The sequence below is a fragment of the Gavialis gangeticus genome, unplaced genomic scaffold, assembly GCF_001723915.1.
Source record: "Gavialis gangeticus isolate Ggan-Ray unplaced genomic scaffold, GavGan_comp1, whole genome shotgun sequence".
NCBI lineage: Eukaryota > Metazoa > Chordata > Crocodylia > Gavialidae > Gavialis > Gavialis gangeticus.
In genome coordinates, this window is record NW_017729004.1 from 19,866,215 (window position 1) to 19,876,474 (window position 10,260).

Below are 10,260 nucleotides of genomic sequence, written 5' to 3' on the forward strand. Positions count from 1 at the left end.
GGGGGGGGGGGGGGGGGGTTTAAGCAACTGACTAACATTATATATTCTAGGTTCTCCAAAATGCCATATGGAAGACATCAGCCTAATAATTGATAACTGATATGACCAGTGGCAGGGACTCATCTGGACAATCACTAATGTAATATAAAATTCACCATGAAGGCTTGACCTTTAGCCATTTCCCATGTGTACTGTGATGTACATTCAGTAAATTCAGAGTGTCATTTCCCCATCTGATTTAGACTGTAGGTTTCTCAGGACTACTTCAAGTGTTTTGTACAGTGCTGGGCACACTTTAGACACTCTAAATAGCTTTGACTACCAGCTGCTTCAATATGCTTGAATGACTAATACCCTAGTTGCTCAATGATTTAAAACTTGATCCCAACCTTCTGGACCAAAGCATGAAATAATTCCTTGTTAAACACTTTAATTCTTATGACACTGTAAAACAGCCAACTGTGTAAAAGATTTGGGGGAAACAGGACCAAAAATAAACACCACATTACAAACCGGTAAACAAAGTTTTCTACATATCCAAAAACTGTTACTTGAACAGTAACATATCACAACAATTTAATGCTTAAAGTGTCAAGTACCAAAGATGTGCTTACACTAAAAAATCCCACCATATTACAATTCGGCCATTGCATTAAATACTGTGTTGCCAACACAGGAGAAAGCCAAGAGGTGGCTCATTTAAGACATCATCACATACATTTTTGGTCAAATTTCTGACATCTGGTTTAAGATGGAAGCATCTCTTTGCTTTCACCTCATAAGTGAGGCAGATGTTGATGCCATCAAGATCAGCTGTATAAAGGTATAGACTACCAGACTCTACACGAGTCAAAAATATTAGGAATGCATTGCCAATATCCATTCATGAATTACCAACTGCTTCTACTTAGGTGAATGTATGTGCCTAAAATATACGTGACCTAGGTTTCACATCTATAGTTGAAAGGAGTACTGTATGTCAAGGTTTGCATACCGAATGCTAGTTGCAGGGCTAAGCAGCCATTTAAAATGTAGACAGTGTAACAATATAGATAGAGCCAACACTGTCAGCAGTTATACAAGACAATTTCAATTTTCTTTGAAGACTGATCAGCCGTAAAAGTCTTTTACAGTATTGTCTACATGTTGGTAATCTATCTGATCCAATACATTTCTTTAGCATACATAGCAGAATCCATTAAAGGTGCAACCAACATATAATTCAGCTTCTGTTTTGGAAGGCAGAGGAAGTCTAAGATGAGGAAGAAAAGTCTTGCCAGAAAACTGGCACTTGCATGTGTACTTATCGCTGGGAAGTGCCTAAACCCAATGCATTTAATCATCACAGTCCATCTTTGGGAACACACGTGCATGGATTATGATCCATCTTTCCTAATGTTCTTGGATAGCTTATGATAAGGGAAACACTTCTCAAAAAAAGTCTGATCGGTTTCTATGTGAATGCTAACATCCCTCTAAAATTTGGACAGAATTTTTTACTTCATCTTTAGACAATTTCATGAAGTAGATTCAAACAAAAATTTTAACTTAAGCTTTGGCAACTATCTTAAATCACAATATAATAGGAACCTGGCATGTGCATTATAAAAAGCTAGCAACACTTCATTATCTACCAGTTTGCAAGTGACACTGGAGACGCTTGTAAGACCATGGCAGCACTATCAACTTGTAAAAGCAAGAAACTAGATGCACCTATTATTCTTCACTACAGTTCTAGTGTCTAAGTCCACCCACTCTGAACAGGCAGCAGAAATCAATAATGCCTTTAATGATAAATCTTCTTGTAAACTTATATTCACTTTTAAGGGAATTAACTGTAGATACTTGTTTGTGACCAGGATTTTTTCCTTAGTAGGGAAAGAAGTCCAAAAAAACCTCATTGTTAAATCTGAGCAATAGTAAGATACCTCTAAATCTTTAAAAAGTCAAGCAATTTTACTGTCCTTCAGACTTTAATACAACATATCAATAACCATCCTAGGAAAAGGTATGCCTGGAATTTAGTTTTGATTACACTAGCACTCACAAAAAGGAAAAGGAGATCCGATAGCTAGAACTTGACTTGAGTAGTATTTACATTATGACTCATTTCAGTTCAGAAAAGGCAGATTCATGAAAGTGATATTCTTTGGAGTTTGTCTTGTGATATATTCCAGAAAACTCCTATGACATGCATTGCATTAAGCACAAATCCAGAACCCAGAACCGCCTCAGAAAGACAGCAGATAAAAAAACACCCAACCTAAGAAAAGACTACTTCGCTTCAGAATCAGACTGGATATAAACTGGTTGGCACAGCTCATTAAGTGCAAGGCCAGAGATCTGCACATAGTTCAGTTTTACACCAACAAAAAATAGTGTATAGTTTATAGCCAAAAGTATATAGTTTAATAGCAACCTATAGTTTGTCACGCACTGCTTGGAGGACTTCATATTCATTTCCTTTAGCATTCTCATACTAACAAGACCGAATAAACAGGGTTTATTTACCAAGTTTCCTGTGTTTTTTCCGCAGGAGAAAGCATTTAATTTTCTATACATACATATATGTGCATATATGCACACACATATATTAAGAGAAACTAAAGACTGAAGAGATTGTTGAGAAATACTGGATTGTACCTCTGCGTAACAGTACAGCTATCAGGATGCAATTCAGAGAAATAAATTTACTTCAGGTAAAACATTTAGGCTACAACTATGTGCAATTGAAGCCTACTAAGCAACCACTAACTACTACTTGTGCGGATTCCAAATAAAAGGAATATAAAAGAAATTCTGTGCGTGTAAAATTCTGTGTCGTTCGCTATGGCAACTGACCTCTATGGCACAACACTTCTTTCTTAATTTGTAGGATTAAAAACTATACCAGTAAGACATCTGTGTAGCTTTCTACAAAGCACTCTTAGCTCAGATTTAATGCTGAAGTGAGCATTTATCTTGTGGTTTGCTAAATTTGGCGAGATATTGTCTAATGGTCACTAAATAAAGTAGTCTTCAGTCACATATAGCTAAGAACAGGAAGCTTAAAATGCTGGCCCCTGAAGAATGCTTTGCAATGTCAGACTATAAACAACTTAGTGATCCCATATGAAAGCAACAGTCATCTCTGGAAATTACTTCACTTTCTCTTACCATATTCTTAGCAGAAAAGCATATCTACTGTAAATAATATTCCAGGTAGGGTTATACTGGGTTTCAAATGTATCCTTTGTTATGAAGATTCAAAGTTATTTTTTGTCACTGTATTTATAGCATACGCAAGGAACTGTGCTTTTCACATAGTAGTGGAACATCACATCTAGAAACATGAAACTACATCCAAAAACAGAAACTTTTCATCCTCTTCAGTTTTCAGTCTTCAAGGTACCTCCTGCATAAACTGCCTGGGGTGTAAACAAAATGAACCAAAAATAATCCCATGTAGAACCTGCAGTAGCGAGGTTTCTCAGAAGCAGTGTCCAGAGGGACACAAACTTGGACCCAAATTAGCAACAAGTAAAATCTATACAAAAATACGTTGATGAGATGACAGGAATGTCATGAGGTTGAAGTTTTCAGCTCTAGTGACTGAAGATGATCGTTCCTCACAGTGTTTTCTGATGCCCGTTTGCAGCAGGCTTTGTTTCTGAGTCTCTTACATTGTTTGACAGGTGAAGTTTATCTAAACCTGAAAAATATTACAGTTTATGAAAAACAGAGAAGTTTTCATTTTACAAGTAAGGCTATCTAATAAAAAGCCTGTTAAAAACATACTTAATCTCAACCAGTCCAAGTGCAGTTTTTCACGTTTACTGAACACAGACATGCTTTCCTAGAAATGCAAGCTAAGCTAGGAACTCAAGAAATTCTGCCTTGTGCTGAGCAGGCCAGACTTAAGTGATGACAATGATCATTCTGGGTTTAATACCCCCAAATCTAAAACATTTTCAAAAACAGAAGCCTAACTTAGTAGCCTAAATATGGATTTAAGAGACCAAGGCCATGTGTAGACAAAACAAGGGGCATGTGCGCACAACACTTCAAAGTGGGTTAAATGGTTTTGCACTACCTTAATGATGTTGGTGTTTGCACATGTTGGCTGTGTATTGTGCAGTAATTCTAGTCACTGTAGCAAATTCAGCAGCATAACGCACCTTAAATGATTTGGGGTGCAGCAAACTAAAACTCCACCAAGGAGTTTTAGTTTGCTGCCCTACAGCCACAGAGCAAAGCACCAGGCTCTGTGCAGCTCCGTGGCTATGCAGAAAGACCATGCAGGCAGCAGCCCAGGAAGGCAGGCTCCGCCCAAGGGGAAAAAAATAAATGATTGTTGATTTTTTTTTCTCTTGGAGACTGCCTGCCTGACTTGCACAGAGGCCCAGTGCTTCCCTCCGCAGCCTCAGTCCCCCCCAGGACTGCCCAAGCCAGGTACCTGCTGGCAGGTGCCGCTGCTGCCACAACATGGGGGTTTACTTGGTGCTAAATTGAAGCGGTGTTTTTAAAAACCCACCACTTCAATTTAGGGCCATATTTTGTCTACACGCACCCTTAAGAGCTAAATTTCCAAAACTGCCCATGGAACTCAGGCTTGTCAATGACCAAGATGCTTTTGAAAAGACTACTGGTATTCATATAAATATGGATTTGTAGAGCCTGAAGTTTTAGCTAATTACTGTTAAGCTAGCTCAGGCAACAGTAGCAGACTGCTAGGGAAAGACGTTCAAAAAGCCTGAGCCTCAATTTATTCAATCTTGGCAGGTTAGTCTAACCTGCAAAGCTTGAACCGATTTGGAGGTGGATAGACATTCCCTTTTCATTCCAGAAATGCAGGCACATGCCTGCAGTGGCTCAGGCTAGAAGCCAGGGGGTGCTAAAGCAGCCCTCCCTTCCCTTACACAATACTGAGCTGAGGGGGGGCACGGCCAGGCCCTGGCAGGATGCTTCGATTAGCCCAGCAAGGAATTGATACCAGTGTTTATCATCCCTAACTCAGTGTTTATCACCCCATTAAGAAAACAGCAGAATGACAGGATTATCAGTACCTGCTGATTCTGCCTTTGTCACAGCAGGGACCGGAGCCAGCATGTGGTCTGTTAGCTAATACACAGATACCTCTCAGCAAGGCAGAGGGGAGGGGTAATTCCTGCTTAGCAGGGAGTGGGGAGGGGGAGGAGCAGCCTGCAGTCTCTGCCAAGCTCCAGCCAGGGAGCAGAGGGGAGGGGCCAGCTCTGCTGTGGGGCAGAGAGCTCCACCCAGCCCAGACATGCTGGGAGTGTCTGGATTAATTTAAACCAGCAGGGGTCTACAGACATTGCATAAACCAGTTTGACCAAAATCAGTTAAGTCTAATACTACATTCAACTAGGTTCATCTCAAACCGGTTTCACCCATTTTCAAATTGGTTTATGTCCACTGAATATCTGTTCTGTTACAGATGTAAACCAGTTTCTGATCACTTAAACTGGTTTGTGTGTAATGTCTGTCCCTGGCCCTCCCTCTCTTTCCCTCTTGTCCCTCCCTGTTCTGCTCCCTGAGAGGGGTCCCCACCCCTTTGGAAGGGTCCCCAAGGACACCATGGACAGAGGGCATACCAGCAGCTCATCTCATGCACCTGAGTGGAGGGGGGCTGTGGGCATAGACATCTCAACTCCAGACTGCTGTACTTTGACTCGGATGACAGCCCTAGGATTCATAAATATAGAACTGCTTGATGGTTAGTATTGTTGCTTTTTTGTTATCACTCTGTATCAATAAATTCACCTATTATCAACTGGCAAGTGTTGTTGTTAGTCTGAGGGTTGTCCCTGCCTGGAACAAAGGTGTAAGGGCTGGGTTCTTAAAATCCAGTGTCAATAACTGGCAACTACGCTGGGACACACTGATAGTAACCTGACTGATCAGGGGATTTGTTGATGCAGAGTGACCCTTTCTAGAGGGGTTAGCCAAGATTTCTAGGAAGGTAGAGCTGTATGGTAATTGACTAGGGTTCCAAGTGTTGTGCAAGAGATGTTGTTTGTTACTGCTGACCAGGACACTTTGTTTGCTTACGTCAGGCAGAGTAGTGGATATGGGTACATGCTGTGGTCCACTTGCAATTAAGTAAGAACTTCCTGTTGTGTTTGCAACAGGAAGCTAGAGAGCAGAGAAAGTCATCTCTCTGCTGGAAAGGCTGTGTGAATGAACAGGGTCCCTTGACTCTACAGTCCTTGGAAATAGTCTTTTGTGGATGGTTACAAGAGCAGTTATGTGTTTGCTGTGGAATTTGTAAGGTATAAGGCATGCAGGGATGAAATCAGGAAGGCCAAAGCACAACTGGAGTAGAAGCTATCAAGGAATGTGAAGGGTAACAAGAAGGGTTTCTACAAGTTTGTTGGCAACAAGATGATCAGGGAAAGCATGGGACCCTTACTGAATTGGGGAGGCGACCTAGTGACAGATGATGTGGAAAAGGCTTAAGTACTCGATGCCTTTTTTAACTCAGTCTTCTCAGGCAAGTTCAGCTCCCAGACAATAGGAGTGGTCCCAGACAACTGGAAAAGTACAAATATAGTGCCCATCTTTAAGAAAGGGAAGAATTATTCAGGGAACTACAAACCAATCAGCCTCATTTCAGTCCCTGGAAAGATCATGGTGCAGGTCCTAAAGGAATCCATTTCTAAGCACTTGAAGGAGAAGAAGGCGATTAGGAACAGTCACCCAGGGCAAGTCACCTCTGACCAACCAATAGGCCTTCTATGATGAGATGACTGGCTCAGTGGATGCTGGGAAAGCAGTGGAAGTGATGCATCTTAAATTTAGCAAGGCTTTTGATACGGTCTCCCACAACATTCTTGCCAGCAAGCTAAGGAAGCACGCATTAGATAAATGGACTGTTAAACTGGATAGAAAAGCAGCTAGATCATCAGGCTCAAAGGCTCAGTAATCAATGGCTTGATGACTAATTGGCAACTAGTATCAAGTGGAGTGCCCCAGGGGTTGGTCCTCAGGCCAGTTTTGTTCAATATCGTCAAAGACCTGGAAGATGGCACACTCAGCAAGTTTGCAGAAGACACCAAGCTGGGAGAAGTAGCACATGTGCTGGAGGGTAGGGCTAGGATTCAGAGACCTACACAAATTGGAGGATTGGGCCAAACGAAACCTCATGAGGTTCAACACGGACAAGTACAAAGCCCTGCGCTTCAATTATGGACAATAATCTTGAACAATCCCATGCACAAGTAAAGGTTGCGGACTGACTGGCTAAGCAGCAGCTCTGCAGAAAAGGACCTGGGGGTTACAGTGAACAATAAGCACAATATGTGCAAACAAATGTGCACTTCTTGTGAAGATGGCTAAAGGCATGCTGGGCTGCATTAGTAGCAGCATTGCCAGCAAATCTAGGGAAGTGATTCTTCCTCTCTATTTGGCACTGGAGAGGCCACACCTAGAGTACTGTGTTCAGTTTTGGGCCCTTCATTACAGAAATGACATACACAAATTGGAGAGTCCAGTGAAGGGCAACAAAATTGTTAGAAGGTTAGGGAACGTGACTTATGAAGACAGGCTAGAGGGTACTAAGCTTATACAGTTTGGAGAAGACTGAGGGCAGGTTTTAATAGTAGCCTTCAACTACCTGAAGCATGGTTTCAAAGAAGATGGAGCTAGATTGTTCTTAGTAGTGGCAAATGATGGAACAAAGATCGATGGTCTCAAGTTGCAGCCAGGGAAATTTAGATAAGATACTAGGAAAAACTCTCTCCCTAGGAAGGTAATAAAGCACTGAGATAGGCTACCCAGAGCAGTTGTGGAATTTCTATCTTTAGAGGGGGTTTTTTAAGACAAAGCCTTGGCTAGGATGATATGGTTAGGGATGATCCTGCCTTGAGCAAGGGTTTGGAGTAGATGACCTCCTCAGGTACCTTCCAACCCTAATTCTCTATGATTCCATGATTTTCTATTGGCAAAAAAAACCCCAAAAAACAAAAAAGCAACTGAATATTACATGTCTACTGAGACTAATTAACCAGAAGCTTCCACTAAAACTTATTCCTAGCATAAAATGTATTGATCAAACACGTTGTACAAACGCTTGGTATTACTATTACAAGAGAAAGGCAAGTCAGAGGAAACTGATCATGTTGATTTAGAAATCCATTTCTGGCATTAATATACTCAGGACACTATACCTAAAAGATCAATTGGAGTTGGGGTAGGGAGCATGTGAGTATCTCAAAAAAAAAAAAAAACAGCTGGTGTCCACGTCTTCTACAGACACGTTCTGGGTTACAATACAAGGAAGTTGAGGGGAAAGGGATTTAACAGTGGAGGTCTACTACAGACCTCCCAACCAAGGGGAAGAGCTAGACCAGGAATTCTTAAGTCAGCTCATGGAGGTAGTTAGGTCAAAGGACAAGGTCATCATGGGTGACCTGAACTTTCCAGACATCTGCTGGGAAGAGCAGTCAGCCAGATCTGACCACTCATGTAGGTTACTAGCTGAGATACAGGACCTTCATCTAACCCAGGAGGTGCACAGCCCCACCAGGGGAGACACTTTGTTGGACCTGGACCTGGTCCTGGCCATGGGCGACGACCTGGTGAGGGGTCTACGGGTGCTCCACCACCTGGGTAACAGCGATCATCGCCTGCTAGAATTCACCATCCAGCACAAGGTGGCAAAGGCCTGCAGCAAGGCAGCAGCCCTGGACTTCAGGAGGGCGAACCTCAATGAGCCAAGGAGAATAGTGGGGGAGGCACTGAGGTCCCGGAGGGGAGGGGAGTCGGGTGTCCAAGAAGAGTGGTCGTTCCTTAAGGACACGATCCTCCAAGCCCAAAGGGAGGTAATCCCAACACGGATCAAAGGGGGCAAGAGAGTGCAAAAGCATCCGGGAACATCTCCTACCTAAAATGCTGGCATACACCCAATGGAAGGGAGGGGCCATCACCAGGGAGGACTATACCTTGGTTGCTCGGGCTGTAGCGGGGCGGTCAGGAAGGCCAAGGTAGAGATGGAACTGTGACTAGCTACCCAGATCAAGGACAACAAGAAGCCCTTTTTTAAATACACAGTGGGTAAAAAGAAGGTACCAGGTAACATGGGGCCTCCGCAAGACACGCTAGGAAATCTGGTCGCCGCACCAGGCGATGAAGCTAACCTATTTAACGACTTCTTTGCCTCCATTTTCCTAAGCAGAGACCGGGTCACCAAGCCACTGGGACCCCCGCAGGCCCCAGGGGAGGCGCACCCAGGCCTACGGTCAGTGAGGATCTAGTCAGGGAACTTTTGGAGGGACTGGACGTATTTAAATCAGTTGGTCCGGACGATCTCCACCCCCGAGTGCTGAGGGAATTGGCTGAGGTCATTGTAGGACCCCTGGCACGACTTTACCAGCACTCATGGTGCTCTGGTGTGGTGCCAGAGGACTGGAAAAGGGCCAATGTGGTTCCCATTTTCAAAAAAGGGAGGAAGGAGGACCCAGGAAACTATAGGCCAGTTAGTCTTACCTCAATCCTGGGTAAGCTTTTTGAGACAATTATCCTGGCACATGTCCACAAGGGGCCAGCAGGGGAGATTATGCTTAGGGGCAACCAACATGGGTTCATTAGAGGCAGGTCAGACCTGTCAGACCAACCTGGTGGCCTTCTATGACCAGGTCACAAAATCCTTAGATGCAGGGGTAGCAGTGGACATAGTATTTCTGAACTTTAGGAAGGTCTTCAACACTCTCTCTCACCCCATTCTCATTAAAAAACTGGCATTGACACCTACACAGTCTATTGGGTCACTAACTGGCTGGTGAGTCGCACCCAGAGAGTGGTGGCAGACGGGTCCTATTCTATCTGGAGGGATGTGGGCAACGGGGTCCCCCAGGGCTCGGTCTTCAGGCCTACACTGTTGAACATCTTTATCAGTGACTTGGATGAGAGGGTAAAAAGCACCCTGTTCAAATTTGCTGACAACACTAAGCGTGGGGAGAAGTGGGCACACTAGAAGGGAGGAATAGGCTACAATCGGACCTAAACAGGTTACAGGGGTGGGTGAATGAGAACAGGATGGGATTCAACAGTGACAAATGCAAGGTGCGGCACCTGGGGAGGAAGAACCAGCACCATACCTACCTAAAGGGAAACTCCCTTCTCGTCAGTGCAGAGGCAGAAAAGGATCTTGGAGTCATTATTGATGCCAAAACGAACATGGGCCGACAGTGTGGGGACGCGGGCAGGAAGGCCAACCTTGTTATGCATCCACAGATGCATCTCGAGCAGGTCCAAGGAGGT

General features: G+C 43.6%; 1 protein-coding gene across 1 annotated transcript in view; it reads right to left on the reverse strand.

Moving 5' to 3' along the window:
* Positions 1–11: 11 nt before the first annotated feature.
* LMBR1 (limb development membrane protein 1) overlaps positions 12–10,260 on the reverse strand; it is a 130,746-nt gene continuing 120,497 nt past the window's right edge. The window contains exon 17 of the mRNA XM_019507945.1: positions 12–3,691. Within this exon, the coding sequence (XP_019363490.1) occupies positions 3,609–3,691 (83 nt within the window). The 3' untranslated portion in view covers positions 12–3,608. The remainder of the gene's footprint in view (positions 3,692–10,260) is intronic.